The 26011-nt window shown below is 42.9% G+C and overlaps 1 protein-coding gene across 1 annotated transcript in view; it reads left to right on the top strand.

Moving 5' to 3' along the window:
* The first annotated feature begins 1118 nt into the window (after positions 1-1118).
* rgma (repulsive guidance molecule BMP co-receptor a) overlaps positions 1119-26011 on the top strand; it is a 58097-nt gene continuing 33204 nt past the window's right edge. The window contains exon 1 of the mRNA XM_073032566.1: positions 1119-2045. Within this exon, the coding sequence (XP_072888667.1) occupies positions 2032-2045 (14 nt within the window). The 5' untranslated portion in view covers positions 1119-2031. The remainder of the gene's footprint in view (positions 2046-26011) is intronic.

Consider the following 26011-nt stretch of genomic DNA (forward strand, 5'->3'; position numbering starts at 1 on the left):
TGTTGGTGCCAGGCGGGGTGGTTTGAGTATCTCAGAAACTGCTGATCTCCTGGGGATTTTCACTCTAGAGTTTAACAGAGAATGGTGTGAAAAACAACAAAGAAAAACCTTGTTAATGGGAGAGGTCAGGGGGGAATGGCCAGACTGGTTCAAGCTGAAGGGAATGCAACAGTAACTCAAAGTTACAACAGTGGTGTGCAGAAGAGCATCTCTGAAAGCACAGCACGTTGAACCTTGAAGTGGAGACCACAAATATATAATCATATAACAGGCCATCTCGGCCCTTCTAGTCCGAGCCAAACGCTTACTCTCACCTAGTCCCACTGACCCACACTCAGCCCATAACCCTCCATTCCTTTCCTGTCCATATACCTATCCAATTTTTTATAAATGACAATATCGAACCTGCCTCTACCACTTCTACCGGAAGATCGTTCCACTCAGCTACCACTCCCTGAGTGAAGAAATCCCCCCCTCGTGTTACCCCTAAACTTTTGCCCCTTAACTCTCAACTCACACATACACTCAGTAATCTGGTGGAACGCAGCAGGTCAGGCAGCATCTATCGGGAGAAGCAATGTCGACGTTTCGGGCCGAGACCCTTCGTCAGGACTGAAGTCCACCAGCATTTTGTGTGTTGTGTTGCTTGAATTTCCAGCATCTGCAGATTTCCTCGTGGGTTTGCACTCAGTAATTGCTGTTTTCCCAAAAATAGACTTTATTCATGATAATATACCTATATATATATATCTACATATATATCAGATATGCATATATTATACACGTTATATATCATATATATCTATATATTATATATATAATCGTGAATAAAGTATATTTTTGGGAAAAAGTGAGCGATTGCTCAGGGAGATAATCGCTATTAAGTTCCTCTAACACTGCAGCTTTTCCTCAGCGATGCTTGCCTATAGTATGGCTTTGGAGGATTGCTTGCTTTCCAGTGTCTGGACGGGATTAGGTCGAAGGGGTTGTTCTCGCTCCGAACTGCCTCACGCCTCCCAACCGCTCTCCCTTCCACAACGCGCACATTTCTAACGCCTTTCACTGTCTTATTCTGACCAGAACGGCGCGAACCACTACAAGCCGTGGCAATCGGTGTTTATTGCATTTTGAGAATTCATTAGCTTGATGCTATCCTTCGATAAGAGGGCCGGCGTCGACCCGTGGATTTTTATGATTTCCATACAGCACGCGCAAACTCTTACGGTAGAATTTATGATCTGCCTTATTACCCATCCCTTGTAAATCCTTGACAAGTTTCAGTTCTCTTTCGTCTGTATTTCTTTATTTAACCAATTGTGCAGAACGATCAAAATAGATGCGAGAACACGGCCCCACAGTTTTAAAAATGTTCTTCACACCGTCCGTCCCACTCTGGTCGGGGTGGGGGGAGTGTGTGTGTGTGTGTGTGTGTGTGTGTGTGTGTGTGTGTGTGTGTGTGTGTGTGTGTGTGTGTGTGTGTGTGTGTGTGTGTGTGTGTGTGTGTGTGTGTGTGTGTGTGTGTGTGTGTGTGTGCACTGTAATTAAATGTTTCTCTGTTGTATGTGTGTGCGCGGTTTGCGGAGCTGCGACTTTCTCTGTTCCCACGTCCCCTTTCCTCCGTTGGTGACACATTTTATGGCCTCCGATCAAATGAATCGCATTCCTAGCGTGTGTTGGAACTGCGCTGCCCTCTACACCCCCTCCCTCCCGCTCTCTGCATTTTAACGAAGCTCTTAACACGTGGATATTGTTGAAACTCTCTCTCTCTCTCTCCCTCTCTCCATTTCATCGCTGTTTGTATATGACGAGCCGTATGTAAAATCCCCCCACCCTAACTAATATCGGGACCCTGTGTTAGCCAGATAAGGAACGCTCTGGAGTGCGTGAGCCTTCTGATAGACACACGGCAAGGAAAAAAAAAGAGGGGGCAAAAGAAAGATAATCTCATAAGACAAGCTTCCTTTTCCCAACCCAGGGTCTGAGCACAGAGCACCAGAAGCTGTCATTAACCCACCCGGGGTACAGACTTACATGCCTCAGCCAAGGTAAGCAACGGGCAGAAGGGGTCTGGAAGTTCAACATCACCCGAAGCAAGATGCGAAATTAATTTGTCTAAGCGGTGCTGTCGTGTAATAGTAGGAAGACGCAAAGTGCTCTAATCGCCCGTGTGCTGTCTCAGACAAGATAGATTTCGATATCTTTGCGTGATTTTCGTTGGAACTGTCAATCAGTTTCAGTGTGTGTATATAATTATCTCCAGACTTCTGCGCGGTTTCTGGCTTAATCTTCTGTGTGCATTTGTGTTTTTTTTGTGTGTGGCATTCAGTCTTATATATATATATATATATATTTTAAATTGCATTTTCTTTTTCTACCGCGTTGAAGTTGGATCTTCGCAGAACTTGGCGTTGCAGCGTTTCGATGCTGGGTTACCTTAATTGAGACGCGCGATTTGAATTCGTTTAAACAAGTGCACTAGCGGGTAAAGGCATAAGCACCGCGTTTAAAAATAACAATTGTTGGATAAGAGACATTCTCTGGTAATCATACCGAGTTAATTCTCATTGGATTTTACTCTTCCTATTAATAAAATTACACGCTAAAGCGAGACTTTGGTAAATTTCACACGCGCTAAACTTTGATCAACGTTAGATTGGCGCAGATGATATTTGTAAATGGCCCGAAGGCTCTGCGATTATCGACACCAGAACAGGGCAGTCCAGATGGTTAGTGTTTGGTAGTTGGATGCATATTTGTGGTTTTGTTGGTTGCATATTGAAGAGGTGGCGATGTTTTGATTACTGCCTATGTCTTATAATTGCTGGAGTGATCCGATTTAAATGGCTCTCGGAATGGTCTCTCTCTCTCTTTCCCCCCTCAACCATTCCTTTTTCCTCAGTGTAGAAATGCAACCGGGGCTAGATTAACATTTCGTGTGAAAAGAGTGGGCAAGCCAGTCACTGGTGTATAGAGTCGAACAGCGACACCTTACGGGAGATGGACGAGAACGAGTGGCTTGGACTCTTCTTTTGCCCGTAACACCGCTGGCGTTTAGGGCGGCAATGAAGATCCTCCGTCTCCGGCGGCGTTCGCCGCTTCCTTCTCGGTCAGTCATGCAGTTCCTCGGTGGAGAGTCGGGAAGACCGTCGCACTCAGATGTAGGACTCTTCATTGCTGTTTCTGTAACAGTTTTGTTAGCCCTGAGCTGAGCCCCCGAGCCTGGAGGACTGGTGGACCACTCTTAGTCTGGCCTTTGACCTATTTGGCTTGGTTGACCCTACCAAGAGCCGAAGCATAAAGCCCTGACTTCAGCCAACATAGCTCTCCCGGTCACTGAGGAACTCAAGCCTCCAAACCCTACAGCAAGGTTGTGGTCCTCTTAGAGGGGCTTGGACTCTCTGTGCCATTATCTACGTTGGGAGAGGGAAATTTGGCCCCTCAAGGCTGCTTAGCCATTCATCATGACTGATCCTTCACCTGTCATACTCCATGTCTCTAGGTTGCCTTCCTATCCAGCGACCTCCTGAACACAGGAATAAGCACAGCCCCTCAGGGCAGACAGTTTACCCTAAGTGAAGAAATACTTTCCCTATCAGCTCTGAATGGCCTATTTCTTATTCTCCACAGGTGGCTCTGGAGGCCAGTTCATAGGGTATATTTGAAGCAGAGATTGATAGGTTTTTGATTAGTAAGGGCAGCAAAGGTTACGGGGAGAAAGCAAGCGAATGGAGCTGAGAGGGTTAATAAATCAGCCATGATTGAATGACAGTGCAGACTCGATGGGCTGTATGGCCTAATTCTCCTCCTTTGTCATATTGTCTTATATTGCCTCAATAGCTGATTTTTGCAAGCTCTCCTCTGTGTGAAACTGCCAATTATTCAAATTCAATAAAGAGTTCAGGAGGGAACGGGGACGCACAGTTATAAAGAAGCTGCTGTAGAGTGAAGCAAAAGAGGTGAGAGTAGGCTAGTCGAGCTCTTTCTTTAGGAGGAAGAATTTCTTTAGCCCAAAGATGGTGATTGATAGGTTCTTGATTAGTAAGGGTGTCAAAGGTTATGGTGAGGATGCAGGAGAATGGGGTTGAGAGGAATAATAAATCTGACAGATGAAATGGGAGAGCAGACTCAATGGGCTGAATGGCCTAATTCTGCTCCTATATCTTATTCTGAGATCATGATCCCTGGTCATACAGCATTGGTCAGAGAAACATCCTTCCTGTGTCTAGCCTGTTGAACCTTATAAATTTCATTAAATGGTGTTAGTAACATCCAGTGGACTTCAACTGCCTGCACCCATGGTTTTAAAATGGGATCCTAAGTTGGATCCATGAGTTTTCTTCTTGTCATGTTAACCATCCTTTGTTTGCTTTGCCCACACAACAGCTGATGCTGAATCATAGCTTTCTGTGCTGTTTCCAACACGCGATAAAATCAATTTAAAACTAAAAGACCACTTCAAGTTTCCTCTTACGTACTTGCTTACTGCTGCAGTTTGCTTGATTTCACTGGGCATTGCGCTTTGAGTGACTTAAGGATAAATTGCACATTTTGTTGCTGGTTGAGACCAATTACTCAAATATTCTAAAGTTAATCATATAGATTGTGAATGAACAAAATTAACAATGCTTAAAATGTGGAATTGAGGGAAATGAGCAGGCTGGAACATTCTGAGACAAACTTCAGACCTTGTCATTTGGCTTTTGGCTGCATGTAGTGAAATGTATAATTTTATAAATTGGTTGACATTTTAAACAGATTTTCTAAATTGGATATACACTCCGAGGGAAATGGGATCATTAAAATGTGATCTGAAAATTATATAAATCATAAATGCTTATTATTGCATGATTACGCTGATATGTACCACACACTTAAACTTTCATTCCAACATTTTCTGACCAATATTGACTGTGTATTTATCTTTACTGCTCTCCAATATCCTATCAGAAAGATTGAAATGGATGTAAGAGCACCTTCACACCGTCCGTCACAAGCGGGACTTCCCGGTGGCAAAATATTTTAATTCCCATTCCCGTTCTGCTGTGTTGATCCAAGGCCTCCTCTTGAGCTTTGGAAAGGTGTTATATAAATGCAAGTCTTTGTTGTTTCATAGATCAATATTTATTTCAATATCTTTCTCTGCTTCTCATTCAACTTAACCTCTCCTGCACCAGAATAGGCTCCCCCAAATGTTTGCATTGTAAGGTAAGAAACATATTGTAGAAATGGCTCTTCAGTAATTGGAGTAAAACATATTGGGTAGGAATCCAGTTCCCATTCCTGTTCCAACATGTTGATCTCTTGTGCCAAGATGAGGCCACCCTCAGGGTGGAGGAGTAACACATTATATTCTGTCTGGATACCATCCAACCTGATGGCATGAATATCGATTTCCCCTTCTGGTGAACAAATTCCCCTCCCCTCCTCTATTCCCCACTTTGACTTTTCACTTCTTCTTACCAGCCTATTACTTCCCCCTGTGTCCACTCCTCCTTTCCCTGCTCCTACTATCCACTCTCCTCACCTACCAGATTCTTTCTTCTCGAGCCTTTGACCTTTCCCACCCACCTGGTTTCACCTATCACCTTCCAACTAACCTCTTTCCTCTACCCCCACCTTTATATTCAGACAGCTTCCTCCTTCTCAGTCCTGAAGAAGGGTCTCACCCCAAGACATCAACTGTTTGCTCTTTTCCATTGATGCTACCTGACCTGTTGAGTTCCTCCAGTATTTCTTTGTGTTACTTTGAATGCAACAGATGCCTGGATTTATTGAGAAAACTGTTTTACATTGTTTTTAGTTGTCAAAGATGGTTACCATTAAATCCAGCTGGGTGGGGGGGGGGGTCAAGAGCGACATTTTTTAGCCCGTGAACAGTTGCAAAATGGGATTTACCACTGGTGAGACAAATTGTGTAGATGTGGTTGTGGTGGTTGTCCATCGTGTCCAACAATGACAAGAAACCTATACGGGAAAGTTCCTAAAGTTGAAAAGCCATTACACTGGGGCAGTTCCACTCTCTTGACTCAGAAGTCCAGGTCCAGTGGTACAAACAAGCATCACAAACTGGGGTCTTCCTTGTTTGCACTAGGTGACCATGATGTCTTCTGTAATTTTCCCTGCCTTTTGCTCTCCACGGAGCATTGCATTACTTTGTTGTTTCACAGATCTCACTGTAGATCTCATCCGCCCAGCCCGCCGGAGGTGACATCGCATACTAGGACAGGCGTGTTCCTTTCTCTCCAGGGTATGAGGTGTAGAGGTAGTTGAAGGACAACAAGCAAGGAAGAAAATGATAGGAAGACAATGGAAGAGGACAACAAGGGGTGACTTGATAAAGTGTATAAGATAATAAGAGGCATGGATGAAGTGGACAGCCAGAGATTTTCTCCTAGGACGGAAATGGTTAATGCAAAGGTGCATGACTTAAAGGTAATTGGAAGAAAGTACAGAGGAGAAGCTAGGAATAAGTTTGTTACACAGAGAGTGGTGGGTGTGGGGAATTCTCTGCCAGGGGTGGTGGTATTAGGGACTTTAGGGACATTTTGAAGACTTTAGATAGGAATACAGATGAAAGAAAAATGTAGGCTGCAGTGGTGAGGCGTGAAGGGTTAGATTGCTGTTAGAGTAGGTTAAAAGGTTGCCACTACATTGTGAACCAAAGGGCCTGTACTGTCATAGTCTATGTTATATGACATGCTGACGGGTTTAGATAATATAAGGTAGATAATGAGACTGATCTCGACTAACAGATACTGGATGGGCCAAGCAAACAGTTTCTGTGCTGCAAGCCCTGTATTCCTAATGACCTCTGTTCCATCCAGCCAAACCCCAAAGCGAACATGTTTCTGTCCCCAATAAGCCTTGTGCAACTTGGAGATCAGCTGTTGCCCATGTCACTGGCATACATCCCATTGGAAGGCACCACATTCACAACCAGAATATAACTTGGTCCCTGAGGATTGGAATATTATAGCAGCGTGCTGGGGTTGTGTGCTTTGGAACACGGGGGACTGAGGGAGACTTCCTGAGGTGTGTAAAATTATGAGGTTCCTTAACAGAGAAAATAAGATGGATCGTTATTTGCTTAGCAAATGGGGCAGAAACCAAGAGGCGTGAATTTAAAATATTGATGAAAGGATTAGCGAGGTGAGAGGGAAAGTGATTTTCACCCAGGTGGTGGTAGAAGTCTGGGATTCACTGTCTGAGAGGCTGGTAGAGGCAATAAACCTTTAGCACGTTTAAAATGCAATTGGAGGTGTAATTACAGGCTGAGGGATGGAACTAGGCAGCTCGTTTACAATTAGCATGCACATGATGGGCTGAATTGCCTTCTCCGCTGCTATGAATGTTCTGTGAGTCTATAATTCCATCTTTGAAGCTAACTGGTGAAAGATTTTTTTTAAAATTAGCTTTATTTGTCACACATATATTGAAATATCAAAATTTACAGTGAATTTTGCATCAGGAAACAATGCAATCTGTCCAAAGTTTGTACTGGGGGGGAGCACAGAAGCGTTGCCACACTTCCAGTGCCAACATAGCATGCCCAGAATCCTAACCCTAACCATAGGTCTTTGGAATGTGGGAGGAAACAAGAACACCCCGAGGAACCCCACAGATCACAGGGCGAACGTATAAACTCCTTACAGACTGTGTGGGAATCGAACTCTGATCAGTGATCGCTTGCGCTGTAAAGTGATTGTGCTAACTGCTACGCTGCCATGCCGCCACCAGTCTCCCTTCTTTCAAAAACCTCTCATTGTTCTTCGTCTTGCCCATTCCTCGGGCAGCTTGTCACCACCCCAACGTCCCTGCGTGAACCCCCTCCCAGCAAGCTTGTCTGTTCGTACAGCAAAGTGTCCTATTGAGAGAGGAAGTCTGCGACTGTCATCTTGGCTCTTTGCATTAAAGTTATCCAAATTGGTGGAAGGACCATAGGGTTTGCTTAGCACTTGTGTTTCAATATTTCATCTATGTTTTTAATAGTAGATTGAAGATAATTGTTAAAAGAACAAGTTATTCCAATCACCAGTGCTTTATTCAAAAACGCACTGACTGGATAAGCGGTGAGAACACATACAAAGGGGAAAACTGCTGTGGAGTGAGCAAAAGACAAGGGACTGGGCTAATTGAGCTCTTTTATTTGGAGGAGGAATTTCTTTAGCCAGAAGCTGGTGAATTCATTGCCTCAGACAACTGTTTAAAGCAGAGCTTGATAGGTTCTTGATTAGTAAGGGCATCAAAGGTTACAGGAAGAAGATGGGAGAATGGGGTTGAGAGGGATAACAAATCAGCCATGATAGACTAGTGGAGCAGACTCAATGTACGGAATGGCCTAATGCTGTGTCCTATGGTCTTATGATCTTTCAAGTACTCACACAATATCAACTGGCTGAATGGCTGATTCCTGTCTGTTTAATATCACTGGCATATGTCATGAAATGTGTTGTTTTGCAGCTGCAGTACATTGCAATACAGAATAATAAAAACTATAAATTACAATAGTATGTATTTCAAAAAATAAATTAATTAGGTGGTGCAGAAAAAAAGAGGGAAAGATGCTGAGCTGGTGTTCAGGGGTTCGTTGTCCATTCAGAAGTCTGATGGCTATTTCTAAAATGTTGAATGTGTGTCTTCAGGCTCCTGTGTCTCCTCCTCGATGATAACATTGAGAAGAGAGCATGTCCTGGGTGATGGAGTCCTTAACAACGGATGCTGCCTTTTTGAGGCATCACCTTTTGAAGGTGTTCTAGTTGCTGGGGAGGCCAGTGCCCGTGATGGAACTAGTTTTCGTTTTTTTTCTATTGAATGAACTTTGAGTGGAGTGGGTGGGATATCAAATCCTTGACTGTGAGGAACTGGCAAAGTAATACAGCTGGCTGTCTGTTTCCGATTATCATAAAAATATGCAACATATATATAATTTGATGTCTCCATCACTGTTGCATTTGGGAAAATATTGTGGTTTGCATTTTTTGTCTGGTTCAGTGACACCGAGCACAATAACTAGACTTAAGCTATGAGGTGCTCTTCAGCAAAATAATAAACAGGGTAACTTAAAGCATTGAATATTAGATAAACATTTAACTTAAGGCTTTTCTATCACTTTTGTTGCCAGCCAGTGGTGTGGTGGCATCAGCACCGGACTGGTCCCAGGTTCAAATCCAGCCGGTTCCTTGCACGCTTTCCATCCGTGCGAGATTGAATGTCGAGCTGGCAACTCTGCCTCGTCAACAAAAACAGACAAAATGCTAAAGAAACGGCAAGGTTTCTGCACGATACGCCGCAAGGCACAGAGAGGAAGAACGTCATCACTGTTGCCAAGTCAAAGCTTAGTCATAAACCCGTCGTTGTGACTCTCCACTTAAAGCAAAGGTTCTTAACCTGGGGTCCAGCCCCTCCGAGGCCCGGGGACAGATTCCAGAGTGTCCGAGAACTTGGATGGGGAAAAAAATTACATCTTTGTTTTCACTAACTTCTAACAGAAATTTAGCATTTTCCTTCAATTATGAATGCAGGCAACAAACCATAGTAGCATTAGTAGTACCTATGACTTTGTCACCAATGGATATTTTCCTATCACATTACAGTTGTTAAAAAAATTTCAAAGTATTGTTTACAGCATGTTCATTGCTAATTTGAAATTATGGGACCTATTTAATGTGTTAATAAAGAAGTACATATTATTATATTACAAATTTAATATTTCCATCACAATATTTGAATATAATTGGTTTATTTGGTAACCCTATGTACTTTATTCGATATATTGAAATATATTATTCTGAGAAGGCTTCACCAGACTACCAAAGGCGTCCATGGCATAAAAATGGTTAAGAAACTCTGACTTAAAGGAATTCCCACACCAATGTATTTTCTTCATTGTCAAGAAGGGCCATTGAGATACAGTGAGATTGTGAAAGGCATAGCTGAATGCTGGTATTTTCTCTTCCAATAAGTAGACCCATGATAGTGCACAGCCATTTAAATCTGGCCCTGTGAGCTCGTTAAATGGAAGTAATTCATTGTTCAATCTGTAGTTATATTCTAATGCTAATGAACACAAAGTGTCAACATCATAATCCGTGAGCTCGTGGGATTCCTCCGAGTGCTCCGGTTTCCTCCCACAGACCAAAGACATACCAGTTGGTAGGTTATTTGGTCATTGTAAATTGTCTCATGATTAGGCTAGGGTTAAGTCGGGCAGCACAGCTCAAAGGGACAGAAGGGCCTACTCTACGCTGTATCTCAATAAACAAATAGTCAAGGCAAGGAATGGAGTCAAGGTTCAGTTTTGCCCTAGTCTCAGTGAAAGGAGGACAGACGTGAGGACCCATAGAGTTACAGGATAGATCCCATAAAAGCCACTCCCATTTGCCTGTGTTTGTGTATGTCCCTAGCTGCACCACAACATGGCACGGAAACTTGTCCTGGACCCATCATATAAATATTACTGGGAAGAAAGCACGACAGCACCCCTACTTCCTCAGAAGTCTGTGGAAGTTCGGCATGTCATCGAAAACCTTGGCAAACTTCTACAGATGTGTGGTGCTGGCTGGCTGCATTACGACCTGGAATGGGAACACCAATGCCGTTGAGCGGAAAATCCTACAAGAGGTAGTGGATTCGGCCTAGTACATCATGGGTAAAACCCTCCCAACAATTGAGTACATCTACATGAAATGTTGCTGTAAAAAAGCCGCATCAATCATCAAAGATCCTCACCACCCAGGCAAAGCTCTTTTCTCGCTGCTGCCATCAGGCAGAGGGTACAAGAGCCTCAGGATTCGCACCACCAGGTTCAAGAACAGTTACTACCCCTTAATCATCATGCTCATGAACAAAAAGGAATAGCTACAGTCGTTTAAGGACTCTGTCATATTGTTGCTCATGCTCATTATTTATTGCTATTTATTTATTTCTGCATTTCCACCACTTGTTTACAGTTTATCGTTCCTGATGTTTACAATTTACAGTTACTGTTCTATAGATTTGCTAAGTATGCCCGCAGAAAAACAATCTCAGAGTTGTATATGATGACATGTATGTACTCTGATAATAAATTTTACTTTGAACTTTGAAGTGTAGAGAAAGTGGTGAATGCAGTCCAGTCCATCGCAGGAAAAGCAGACCCTACCACTGAGCACATCTACAAGGAACACTGCCACAAGAAAGCTGTATCCACTATCAGGGACTCCCCACCATCCCAGTCATGCTCTCTGCTTGCTGCTGCCATCAGGAAGGAGGAACAGGAGCCTTAGGTCCCACACTGCCAGGGTCAGGAGCAGTTACTACTCTTCAACCATCAGGCTCCCGAACCAGCGTGGATAACTTCACTCACCTCAACACTGAACCAATCACTGAGCACAACCTATAGACTCACTTTCAAGGACTCTACAACTCGTATTATCAGCATTATTTATTTACTTGTTTATTTATTATTTTTGAACTTGTCTTTTTTTTACACATGGGTTGTTTGCCTGTCTTTGTGTGCGTTGCTTTTCATTAATTCTATTGTATTTCTTTGTTCTACTGTGAATGCCTGCAAGAAAATTGATCCCAGGGTTGTATATGGTGATATCTATGTACTTTGATAATATATTTACTTTGAACTTTGAAACTACGAGGGGTGATTGATAAGTTTGTGACCTAAGGTAGAAGTCAATTTTAGAAAACCTAGCACATTTATTTTTCAACATAGTCCCCTCCTACATGTACACACTTAGTCCAGCGGCCGTGGAGCACACGGATCATGGATCTCCAGAAAGTGTCCACAGCAGGGGTGATTGATAAGTTCGTGACCTAAGGTAGAAGATGATTTATTAACTTCAAACTTTCTGCATAAAGAGTTGAAATGCATGTGCATTTAACAAGAGCTGTATGACTCATCTCCTTCTACCTTAGGCCACAAACTTATCAATCACCCCTGCTGTGGCCACTTTCTAGAGATCCAAGATCCGTATGCTCCACGACCGCTGGACTAAGCGTGTAAATGTAGGGGGGGACTATGTTGAAAAATAAATGTGCTAGGTTTTCTAAAATTGACTCCTTCTACCTAGGGCCACAAACATATCAATCACCCCTCGTAGATGGTGTTAAAGTTCAGATTTGCCATGCTCTCATAGAAAGAAGGAGCCATAGGGTGATTCAGCACAGTTCCCATAATCCTGTCCTATTTGCATGTATTTGGTCTATATCCTTCTAAATCAGGGGTTCCAGCCTTTTTTATACCAAGGACCAATACCAGTAAGCAAGGGGTCCTTGGGCCCTAAATTGGGAATCCCTGCTCTAAACCTTTCCAATCCACGTTCCTGTCTAAGAGTGTTTTAAATGTTATTAACGTACCTGGCTCAACAGCTTCCTCTGGCAGCTTTTTCATATACGAGTGATAAAGTTGCCCCTCAGATTCCTACTAAATCTCTCCTTCTCACTTTAAACCTACTGCATGTCCTGTAGTTTTAAATCCCTAAGCCTGGGAAAGAGACGACACACTTTCACTCTATCTGTTCCTGACTGGTCTCCACCATATGTATGTTCTTACGTTGAACATGTATACACCACTGTAAATGTCACACTGCAGGTTTCATGCAGTTTTTTCTGCTCATTAATGTCTTTTTTTTTTGGTCATTATATCAAGTTCCACTGAGAATGTCTTCAAGAGCATTAATCTTTAAGGAAAGAATTTACTGGGGAACATCATTTCCAGCACTGAAATTTTTCTTGGCCCCACCTTACCCCCTGGATTCAAAGCTGAAAGTAAATTCATAATCAAAATATTTCCCGTGTATGGTACCATTTACTATCTTGAAATTCATTTTCTTGCAGGAAATAAGAAATACAGATAGAATTTTACAAGAAACCATACATAAGCATAGAGAGACAAACACCAAAGGAAGTCAAGCTGTGTAAATAGAAACACCGAGAATGGGAGATGTAAATAGGTCTTGAAAGTGAGTAGAATCAGTTCAGAGTTGTGGTGAGTGAAGTTATCCACAAAGGGTCACGTTGCAGGATAATACACTGGCAGTACTGGGAGGAGATAGATGGACATAATAAATGTCCATCTATTATTCCTCCTTAATAATAGGTGGACATTCCAACAAAGGAGGAACAAGAAAATAATAAACATTCATATAATGCATACTTTCTTACGACACCAAGTGTTCTTTCCACCTTTATGAAAGGCACTGAGCTTATGTTAGTCATTCTTTTCAAATCACTCCTTTTCAAGGAGCTTTCTTTCTCTTTTGTGTCACTTCAATAGCTGAAATAAAGGCCAGCCCCAGATTATGAACACCTGATATACAGACGTACAAACAAGCTCCAACAATATTATTAAATCCAAATCCAAAATGATTAGATTTAATATTATTAAATACAGAACTCCAAAGCAAACACTTATTTTGTTCCTATGAACAGCTGAACTACACTCCGTGCCCACTTTATTAGGTACATCTGCTCGTTAATGCAAGTACCTGATCAGCCGATCATGCAGCAGTAACTCAATGCATAAAAGCATGTCAACATGGTCAAGAGGTTCAGATGTTCAGACCAAACAGAAAGGAGGAGAAATGTAGATCAAGTGGAATGATTGATAGATAGATACTTTATTCATCCCCATGGGGAAATTCAACTTTCTTTCCAATGTCCCATACACTTGTTGTAGCAAAACTAATTACATACAATACTTAACTCAGTAAAAAAATATGATATGCATCTAAATCACCATCTCAAAAAGCATTAATAATAGCTTTTAAAAAGTTCTTAAGTCCTGGCGGTAGAATTGTAAAGCTTAATGGCATTGGGGAGTATTGACCTCTTCATTGTTGGTGCCAAACCAGGTGGTTTGAGTATCTCAGAAACTGCTGATCTCCTGGGATTTTCACACACAACAGTCTCTACAGTTGACAGAGAATGGTGCAAGAAATGAAAATTATCCCATGTCCAGTAGTTCTGTGGGCGAAAGTGCCTTGTTAATGAGAGAGATCCAGGGAGAATGTTCAGACTGGTTCAAGCTGACAGGAAGACAACAGTACCTCAAATAACCACACATTACAACAGTGGTGTGCAAAAGCACGTCTCTGAAGTCACAACACTTCGAATTTTGAAGTGGATGGGCTACAGCAGCTGAAGACCATGGACATACACTCAGTGGCCGCTTTATTAGATACAGGAGGTACCTAAAAATGTAGCCACTGAGTATAATTTCCCCTCTCTCTCTCTGCACTTTTAGTAGCTGTTCTTTCTTATCAGTCTGATGTGCTTTTGATGCATTCTGCATACTGAGTGGCATTTGTGTGTTTTCCCACTTATGGCCAAAATCAACTCATGGCGCCTGTAAAAATGGTACCTGTTTGTTACCTGGGGATGGCTAAAACTGAAAATTGAACCCCTTGCAAGCTTCAGATAGACTCTGCAATTTAAAACGCACCATCTTCATAAATATTTCCAGAGACTGACTGAACTTGAATAACCCACAATCCCTTTGATCTCCTCCAATCCCACAACCCTGCAAGATCTCTGTGCTCCTCCAGCTTTGGCTCCTGATCATCCCCAGATTTAATGATGCATCTCGCGCTCTAACAGCCACCATCCTTCCCTGTGTAACTCTTGTTGTTAAATCCCTCTTCATTTTCACTTCTCCTTAAAATCTCCTTCAGCCCTGTCTATCGGCGCCATGGTGGTGTAGTGATTAGCGTGATGCTATTACACCCCAGAGTTCAATTCCGCCGTCATCTGTGAGCAGTTTGTACGTTCTCCCCATGAACTGCACGGGTTTCCTCCGGGCGCTCTGGTTCCCTCCCACAGTCCAAAGATGTACCAGTTAGTCAATAAATTAGTCATTGTATATTGTCCTGTGTCTAGGCTAGTGTTAAATAGGTGAGTAACTGGGCTATGTGACTCATAGGACCAGAATGACCTGTTCCTCTGAACTGTCTTAAATAAATAATATCTCCTTACATGTCTTAGTATTTATCTTTGTTTGAGGACACTTATGAAGTACTTCAAATCAATTTTGTTAGATTTAAAGTGCTGTATAAAAATATTGTTATAATTCTCTATTTGGGGCAGCACAAGAGTGTAGCAGTGTAATGCTTTACAACGCCAGAGACCCAGGTTCAATTCCCGCCACTGCCTGAAAGGGGCTTGCATTGTGTGGTTTTTCTGGTTCCCTGCCACACCCCAAAGGCATACGGATTAGTAGGTTAATAGGTCACTTGGCTGTAATTGTGCGGCACGGGTCTCTTTGAGCTGGAAGGGCCTGTTACCGTGCTGTATCCCTAACTTAAATAAATAAAATAAAATTCGCTTTCAAAGGAAATTACTCTTATAGAGACATAAACAAGTGCTGCACAGTCTGTGCTTGTCTAAAGCCCGCCCTCCCTCAAATTTTGAAAGTAGTTTAAAAAAAATCTCACAGTACTTCTGCAAGTTATTCTCAGGTGAGATATGAATGATTTAAAACTCAGCTTTGAAAATCCTTCAGGCTGGTGACTGCATCAGAAGAATCCTTGCAAAGCTCAAATAAGATGGAATTGCTTTTTCAATTAGATAAATTGTAGATATTCTGGCTGTTTCAGATTTTTGGGCATTAGCTCGGATACGGTCTGGAACTAATTCAATGTATAACTCTGGAAGACCAATAATCTGTCTGAGACCTTTACCCCAATAATTGCTTAAATTAAGTTATGATTACAAAATCAACATGAGCCAAGTCCCTTTCATCTGCCACCTCCTGTGTTCATTGGCTCACTCTAGCTCCTCTCCAGCTATGCCAAATTTCTCTTTTTAACGGATTATCTTTCCTTGTCTCATGGACATTGAAACGTACCGTGAAAAGCATCAACGACCAACACAGTCCGAATACGTGCTGGGGGCAGCCCATGCATATCGGCGTGTTTGCAGCACCAACATAGCACGTTCTCAACTTACTAACCCTAACCCATAAGTCTTTGGGCTGCGGGAGGAAACCGGAGCAGATGGAGGAAACCAAGGCAGTGTCACAGGGAGAATGTACAAACACCTTACAGACAGGGGCGGGAATCGAACTCCGATCACTGGCGCTGTAAAGCATTATGCTACCCACTTATTTCACTTGTTTTCCAGTTTTTCCTTGCATTTGTTTTTCATTTCCATAGCGTGGAGCCTGGTGCATCTCCAGTTTTAATCTCTGTACCATTGGCAGCCAATGCTTTGTATTCCCTCTGCCTAACTTTCCGAGGAGCTCAGCCGCGTGCTCGTCCTCCTTTCAAGCACTCACTAGGGTGCACCTCCTTAACTAGGCTTCAGCTGCCTGCTGTAGTATTTTCCCGAAGGTATTAATCCACTAACTGGAGCAGCGCAGTAGTGTGGCAGCTAGCGTTCAATTCTGTCACGTTCTCCCTGTGGCTGCACTGTTTGCCTCTAGGTGCTCCAGTTCCCCTCCACATTCCAAAGACGTACGAGCTGGGGTTAGTGAGTTGTGGGTATGCTATGTTGGTGCTGAAAGCCTGGTAGCATTTGCAGGCTGCCCCCAGAACATATTTGGACTGTGTTGGCCATTGATGCAAATGATGCATTTCCTGTATGTTTCGATAAACAGTACATGTGACAAATAAAACAAATCTTTTTTTTTTAATCCTCCTAAAATCCTGTTTGGGCTTGTGCAAAATCTAAGCTGGCACTAGTGTGTAGTAAGGAGGAACTACCCTGTATTCAGTGAGCCTTCTTCTCTGTGGCATTATTTCACAGAATTTTAACCTCAATATCCCTGTGTGATATTTATTCCTCTGTCAACATCATCACGGCTCGGTAGCGTAGTGGTTAGCACGCTATGCAGTACCAGCGACCCGGGTCCAATTCCCGCTGCTGTCTGTAAGGAGTTTGTATGTTCTCCCCGTGACCACATGGGTTTCCTCCGGTTCCATCCCACTGTCCAAAGATGTACCGGTTGGTAGGTTAATTGGTTATCGTAATTGTCCCATGATTAGGCTAGGGTTAAATCTGGGGTTGCTTGAAGAGTCAGAAGGACCTATTCTGCACTGTATCTCAATAAAATAAAAAATGTTAAAAAAGCTGATAATAGGATGGGTTATTTATGTCTGGAACATAAAAGTAAAGGCGGCTGCTGAAGCTTTATAAGATGCTTAATCAGACAACACTCGGAAGATAGTGTGCAATTTTGGCCCCCGTGCTAGCCCCTGGAGGGGATCCACAGGAGGCTTACCAGAATGATTCAGGGAATGAAAGGCTTAACATACAATATAAGGTGTCTTTTTGGCTTCAGGTCCATACTTAAAGGAGTTAGGATGAGGAAGATCTCATCAAAACCAACCAAATATTTAAAGGCCTGGATAGTGTGGACATGCTGAGGGTGTTTCTGTTAGCAGCAGATTCTGGGATACGAAGGCACAGAACAAAGAGATGTCCTCTTAGAACTGAGATAAAGAGAAATTTTGTCAGTCAGAGGGTGGTGAATCTGTGGGAATTGGTTCCAATTCATTGTGTGTATTTAAAGCAGAGATTGATCAGTTCTTGAATTGTAAAATTGTAATCAGTTCTTGAATTCCTGGTAAAGATTACCGGAAGAAAGTGGGAGAATGAGGTTGAAGAATAAAATGAGCTGGGAATTAATGGCAGAACAGACTGGATGGGCCAAATGGCCTAATTCTATTCCTATATCTAATAGACTTATGGATTGTCTAAGGTAGAGGGTTGCCCCTTACCCGACAACAGGCAGTGTGATGGTGAAGCAGTTAGTGCTGCTGTCTCTCAGCTGCACGAACTTGGGTTTGATCTTAGTCACATACTATAAGTGTTAGAGTCTGTTCATCCTCTCTTCGACCATGTGGATTTCCTCTTGGTCCTCTAGGTTCCTCCTGCATCCCAAAGAGGTATTGGTGAGTTAACTCAGCACCGTAAATTACCCCATAGGGTATTTTTAATTATTTAGAGATACAGCGCGGAACAGGCCCTTCCGGCCGAACGAGCTGTGCTGCCCAGCAACCCACCGATTTAACTCTAGCCTAATCACAGGACAATTTACAATGACCAATTCGCCTGCTAACTGGTACGTTTTTGGACTGTGGGAGGAAACACACCCAATCACGGGGAGAACGTGCAAAACTCCTAACTGTGAGCGCTGGAACTGAACTCTGAACTCCGGCGCCCCGAGCTGCAATAGTGTCGCACTAACTGCTACGCTACCGTGGCACCTTCCACGGGTACCTTAGTGGTAAAAAGAATCAGACTACGGGCACGTGAGAACTTAACAACAATGAGTTTAAGGGATTGGCTGTGGGGCTATTTGAAAGACCTTGAAATCATGAAAGGTGTGATAGAAATTCAAGTCGTTCTTTCTGTGCCTTGATGTTATAGAAATGTAAGTATTTCTCTCTGTGCCTTTTATGTTAGCCTCTTTGATAGTCCACCTGTGAAGCATTTTGGAACTTTTCATTGCATTGCCAAATAAATACTGCATTGTTGTTGATTATGAGAATTCCCACTAGTCACATTACCAAGCATTGGAATAAGGGAGAGCAGAGCAATCTCACTTTTCAAAGGATAATGTCTACCTATGACTCTGCTGCCCAACAGGTGCGTCAGTACTTTCTGGAGACAATACAAACTGAAGTGATCAATTTGACATAGACGCAGAATTAGGCCATTTGGCCCATCAAGTTTGCTCCGCCACGCAATCCAGGCTGATTTATAAAGTATTCCCACTCAACCCAATTCTTCCATTTTCTCCCTGTAACTTCTGGCATCCTTACTAATCAAGAACATATCAACATCCACTTTATTTATTTATTGACATATAACACAGAGTAAGCCAGCCAGTAAACACCGATTTAATCCTGGCCTAATCATGGGGCAATTTGCAATGAGCAATTAACCTACCAACTGGTACGTCTTTGGAATGTGGAAGGAAACCGGAGCACCCGGAGGAAATCCATGTGGTTACAGGGAGAACGTACAAACTCCTTACAGGCATTTCAAAGAACTTGGCCTCCAAGGATGTATATGGCTATGAATTCCACAGATACAGTACTCTCTGGTTAAAGAAATTCCTCCTCATCTCTGTTGTAATGGGATGTACTTCTATTCTGAGGCTGTACCCTCTATTCCTCCCCATGTCCACTTTATCTTGGCACTTCAGTTTAACTAATTTAATTGATATAAACTGGTTCTCTAGTTGTTAGTGGCCTTCCCAATCTTAGGACTACTGGAAGAAGATTACCAATGAGAAGATGGAAAGACTTGATTGTGGCATTTTTGTGACCTTAGCTTTATCAGCCCGTTCCTATTTCTCACTGTGTTCAATCAGGCCCAATTGAGACCACCACCAGCCTTGAAGGACAATTTCTACTGCAAGGTTGGATTGGGGAAGGTGGGGTAGTTCCCCTTGAAGCGAAGAAAGCTGAGAATTTGACACAAGATTGTAACTAGCTTGGATATGGTAAGTTGAACAAAGCTGTTTCCATTAGCAGATCACTCAAGGATCAATAGACCACAATTTTCAAATTTTGGCCTGAGATACAGAAATAGTTGGCCGGTGGTGTAGGGCATCAGCAACGCACTTTGAGGACTTTCATGTCATAATGTGCAGAAGAGCTTTACCATGATGCTGCCTGGATTAGAGGACATGAGCAATAAGGTGAGGTTGGACAAACTTTGATTATGTTCTCTGGAGCATCAGAAGCTGGGGTGGGGGGGGGGGCACCTGATAAAATTATGAGTGGGATATAAGTTTAGACTGTCAATGTGTTCTTGCCCGGGTTCAGATGTCTCTGATTGTCCACACAATCTATGCCTCTTATCATCTTGGACACCTTCATCAAGACTCCGTTCATCCTCCTTCTCTCTAGATAGAAAAACCATAGCTCACTCAACTTATCCTCATAAAGCCTGCTCTTTAAACCGGGCAGCATCCTGGTAAATCTCTCCTGCACTCTCGCTAAAGTTTCCACATTCTTTCTGAAATGAGGCGATTGCAGCTGAACATAATATTCCAAGTGTGGTCTAACCCGAGATTTATAGAGCTGCAACATTACCTCGTGGCTCAGAATCAGGCTTATTATCACTGGCATGTGACGTGAAATGTGTTAACTTAGCAGCAGTAGTTCAATGCAATACATAATCTAGCAGAGGGAGAAAAAATGTAAGTAAATCAATTACAGTTTAGGTATATTGAAAAGGTTAAAAGTCAGGCAATAACAGAAATATTAAAAAAGTGAGGTAGTGTTCAAGGGTTCAATGTTTGATCGGATGGCAGAGGGGAAGAAGCTGTTCCTGAATCGCTGAGTGTGTGCCTTCACGATTCTGTTCCTCCTATCTGATGGTAACAGTGAGAAAAGGGCATGTCCTGGGTGCTGGGGGTCCTTAATAATAGACGCTGCCTTTCTGAGACACTGCTCCTTGAAGATATCCTGGGTACTTTGTAAGCTAGTACCCAAGATGGAGCCGACTAAATTTATAACCCTCTGCAGCTTCTTTCGGTCCTGTGTAGTAGCCCCACCCCCATATCAGACAGGGATGCAGCCTGTCAGAATGCTCTCCACAGTACACCTATATAAGTTTTTGAGTGTTTTTGTTGACATACCCAAATTTCTTCAAACTCCTAATGAAATATAGTCACTGTCTTGCCTTCTTTATGGCTGCATCAATATGTTGGGACCAGGTTAGGTTCTCAGAGATCTTGACACCCTGGAAATTGAAACTGCTCACTCTCCCCACTTGATCATTCTATGCGGATTGGTGTGTGTTCCTTTGTCTTACCCTTCCTGAAGTCCACAGTCAGCTCTTTCGTCTTACTGAAGTTGAGTGCAAGGTTGAACTCAATCCCCCTACTAACGAAGGCCTGCACACCATTCTTAACAACCATAACAACCTGCGCAGCAACTTTGAGGGATCTACGGATGTAAACCCTCTCTTTCTCCACACTGCTCAGAATACTGGCATTGTATTCTGCCTTCAGCTGAAATTATGTTAAATTTGGCATCGTGCAGGGAACAGACTTCGCGGACTGGAGGGCCTATTCCTGTGCTGTACTCTCAATGTTCTATAATAATCTGTGATTCTCAGAACTGTTCACAGCGTAAGCACACATTCCAATCCCTGGCATGGCCCAAAAGTCACAGCAAGCCAACTCTATAAGAAGGTATGTGGAATGTGTGCGGAACAAATAGATCAAGAACTTCAAACTGATTTCTTTTATTTATTCACAGGATATGGGCGTCACTGACAAGGCCAGTATTTGTTGCCTATCCCTAATAATTAAAACATGGGACATACTACTGAATGGTATAGTCCAGGCACAGGCCCCTCGGCTCACAATGTCTGTACTGAATCGACTTGATTATTTACATCCTTCATATGATATGAGGAGTAAAAATCTTTATGTTATGTCTCCGGCTAATTGCACAACGTGCAATTTATAATAAATAGTAAGTACAACAGGACAGTCAATATAACATAGAAATACAATTGTACCAGCATGAATTAATCAGTCTGATGGCCTGGTGGAAAAAGCTGTCCTGGAGCTTGTTGGTCCTGGCTTTCATGCTGTGGTACCGTTTTCCAGATGGTAGCAGCTGGAAAAGTTTGTGGTTGGGGTGACTCAGGTCCCCAATGATCCTTCAGGCCCTTCTTACACGCTTGTCTTTGTGGATGTCCTGAATAGTGGGAAGTTCACATCTACAGATGAGCTGGGCTGTCCACAGCACTCTCTGCAGAGTCCTGTGATTGAGGGAGGTACAGTTCCCATTCCAGGCAGTGATGCAGCCCGTCAGGGTGCTCTCAATTGTGCACCTGTAGAAAGTTCTTAGGATTTGGGGGCCCATACCAAACTAAACCACATGGTCCATATCCCTCCATTCCCTGAATGTGTCCACATAAATCCCTCTTAAACATCACTATCATATCTTCCTATATTAAAGATCACTATCGTTCCTGAAATTAAGAGATTTTAACAGGTATTTCAGAAGGCAGCTGAGAATCAGGAAGTTTGCAATGGTTCGCGTCAGATCGCATAAATTAGCAGAATTTCCTCCCAAAAAGATATGGGTGAACCAACAGAACTTTCCAATATGATCATGACCATCAGAATCAAATTTATTATCAGTAACATACATTCAGTGGCCACTTTATTAGGTACCTCCTGTACACCTGCTCATTAATGCAAATATCTAATCAGCCAATCATTTGGCAGCAACTCCATGCATAAAAGCATGCAGACATGGCCAGGAGGTTCAGTTGTTGTTCGGACCAAATATCATAATGGTGAAGAAATGTGATCTAAGTGACTTTGACCGTGGAGTGATTGCTGGTGCCAGACAGAGTGGTATTGTGTGTCTCAGAAACTGTTGATCTTCTTGGATTTTCACACACAACAGTTTCTAGAGTTTACAGAGAAAGGTGTGAAAAACAGGGAAAGAGCCTGCGAGCAGCAGCTCTGTGGATGAATGCGCCTTGTTAATGAGAGAAGTAAAAACAGAATGGCCAGACTGGTTCAGCTGACAGGAAGGCGACAGTAACTCTAGTAGCTACGTGTTACAACCCTGGTGTGCAGAAGAGCATATCTGAATGCACAACATATTGAAACTTGAAGGGGCCACAGCAGCAGAAGGGCACACTGGGTTCCAGTCGTATACCTAGTAATGCAGCCACTGAGTAGTACGTTATGAAATTTGTTGTTTTACAGTAGCAGTACAGTGCAATACATAAAGCATGCTATAAATTATAATAAATATATATTAAAAAATTAATAAGTAGCGCATAAAGAGACCAAAAAGTAGTGAAGTAGTGTTCATGGGTTCATAGTCCGTTCGGAAATCTGATGGGGGAGGGAAAGAACTTGTTCCTAAAATATCGAATGTGTGTCTTCAGGCATCTGTACCTCCTCCCTGGTGATAGTAATGAGATGACATGTCTTGGATGACGAGGGTCCTTAACGATGGATGTCACCCTCCAGTGGCATCAACTTTTGAAGATGTCCTCAATGCTTGCAAACATCAGTCTTTTATTCCGATGTCAGTTTAATTAACTGGATATAACTTCTCCAGATGTCTTAATCAAACACACACCTATGGATAACAGTCTGGGATTACTTGTCCAGTAATTTAGCTGTTATATTGTCTGCAAATGACCTGGAACTTGACAAAGGTTTGGATTAACTTCAGTGTGGACCAGGCTAAACAGAGATGCTAGTTATGTTGATCCTCTTCTTATTTACTCAGTTGGGCCCTTAGCTCTCAGTGGAGCGTAGGCCATCGATGGCCTCCTGTCTACATCATCCTCTGATGTCAATGGTATGGTTGGAGTTTATCAGTGCTTCTGCAACCCATTGTATCCACTGTACAGGAGACTGGACTGGACATCTTCACCAGAGCCCTGTTGGCCAGCCTTACCCACTTCCACTTCTCATGATGGCTTGGACTTTAAGAGACGTCCATCCTCTTCAGGAAAAGCAAAAGAAGCAGAGAATGAAGTGCTTGCCATAATTCACCTCTGCAGCGTCCAGCCCCAGACTCAGCTCCTCTAAACAAAAATTTCATTTTATGTGGAATGTATTCATTGGAACATTCCGGAAAATCTGAGGGACCTCCAGCAAGGTGTTGTGATATTACAGTAAGCCAGAGGATATACTGCTTGTTAACGTCAAAAATCACAGCACCTTTCGCCTTTATCTTAAGTGTCTTGGGAAGACCAGACTGAGAAGGCGTTTGAGCGTAAGAAATCCAACTATTAGGAACTGGTAGAGCAGTGCCAGAGACAGGCGCGGAGGACACAATGCCAGCCTATAGAGGTGGAGTGTAGAGGTTTTGCTGGCTGATCGCTACTCTCTCCTTGGCATTATGGGGGCTGCAAAGGAAAGAGCCATGAGGGCCGTCAAAGAGGCTGCTGGGTGAGCCTCCGGATGGCTATGGATCAAGAGGTGTGACCCATGGACCAATTCTGCTGGGGCTCAAGCCAGGGCCTGATCATTACTGGCTGGGTCACCTGAGCAAGTGTAGTCTGAGGTTGAAAGACCTGAAACACCCAATGACCCCAGCAGAGGCCAATCTCTCAGCAACTTTACAAAGGCAAAACTAAAGGTACTTCACAAGCCATGATGAGCATTGGGATGTCATGAGGGTAGCAAAGGTGTTATATAAATCCGTGTTGTTTTATCAATCAATATTTATTTTAATATCTTTCTCTGCTGCTCATTCAATTTGACCTCTCCTGCCCCAGAAAGGAATAGAATAGGTTCCCCTAAGTATTTGCATTGTAAAGGAAGAAATGTTCTCAAACATATTATAGAAGTGGCTGTTTAGTGATTGGAGTAAGACATATTGGGTAGGAATCCAATTCCCATTTGAGTTTCATCATGTTGATCCATGGCCTCCTCTTGGCCAAGATGAGGCCCTTCTCAGGGTGAAGGAGCAACACCTTATATTCCTTCTTAGTACCCTCCAACCTGATGGCATGAATATCAATTTCTTGTTCCGGAGAACAAATTTGCCCCCCACTTTCCTCTAATCCCCACTCTTAATCAGACAGCTTCCCCCTTCCTTCTCATTCCTGAAGAAGGGGCTTGGCTGAAGCATTGACTGTTTACTCTTTTCCGTAGATGCTGCCCGACCAGAGTTGCTCTGGTGTTTTGCGTGTGCTGCCTTCGGTAGGAATTTATTTTAGTTTGAATGTAACTGAATGGAGAGGATTGCCGCAGTCAGCTGATATCATAGTGCTCATTCACTGTACAACATTGAACATAAGGGCTCTTCAGCCTTGATATTATGACAACCTATAAAAACCTGCTCTCTCCTGCACAGCACATAACCTTCCATTTTTCTTACATCCACTTAAGAGTCCCTTAAATGCCCCTAAAGTAACTGCCTCTATCACCACCCCCAGCAGGGCACCCGTCTTGTCTGTGTAAGCTCTGACATCTCCCCTAAACTTTCCTCTACCAAACTTAAAACGAAGAGCCAAATGAATTTCTATCACATTGTTGGAGCTAGTTAAAGGGGACTTCACTGTTCACTAAGCCCACTCAGAGCTATCCAGAAGGAAAGCAGCAAGAAATTAGGGTTTCACCTTCTTGAACCTGCTTGTGCCAATCAAAAAGTGTTTTCCCATCTCAGCAGCAAAATCCTACACTGAAGTATGTAAAAGCAAACACTGAAATAAATGTTTCATAGTGGAGATGGATATATCCTTCTGTGAACACTCCACAAATAGCTGATAAACAACTTAAACTATCTGCACCCGGCCAAGTCAATCTCCCAAGTGAACAAGAATGCTGACATCTCCAGCACAAGAGATTCTGCAGATGCTGGAAATCCAGATTAACCCACACAAAACACTGGAGGAACTGAGCAGGTCCGGCAACATCTATGCAAAGGAAAAAAAGAGTTGGGCTTTTGGGCTGAGACCCTTCATCAGGCCTCATCTTTATATCCTTTCCGTAGATGCTGCCTGGCACTGTACAATGTGCTATATTCTATGAATCTATAACTAACTGTGTGCATATAGTCAGCAGCAAATATTCAAACCCAGTTGTGTCAATGTATTAAAAACATACCAAGGGTCAATGATCAACTTTATTTGCCATATACATTTACAGTACCATGCAGAAGTCTGAGGTATATATATATATAAATATAACTAGGGTGCCTAAAACTTTTGCACAGTACCGTATTGGTCAAGGTGGAGAGGAGAGTGAGAGCAAAGGATGCTGGGAATGGCAAGGGTGGAGCACCATGGGAGGTGTGTGGGACAACTGGAAGAGAAGGAGTGCCAGGAGTGCGGGGTGGTGTAGGTGGAGACACACCCAACCCTGAGACACCAGGCAAAGACATTTGATTCAAAACAATTGGTTTACTGATCATTACAGAATTTCTCCCCAGTGTTTCCCCCTCCCTCCCTTCTCCCTTCCCCAATGATTCCCCTCTCCCTGCCCCCTTCCCACTTCTCAGTCCACAATAGAGACCCATAATAGAAGCACGTTTATCATCACTCACATATGTTATTAAGTTTGTTTCAG

This window comes from Hemitrygon akajei, chromosome 30, assembly GCF_048418815.1.
Source record: "Hemitrygon akajei chromosome 30, sHemAka1.3, whole genome shotgun sequence".
Lineage (NCBI taxonomy): Eukaryota > Metazoa > Chordata > Chondrichthyes > Myliobatiformes > Dasyatidae > Hemitrygon > Hemitrygon akajei.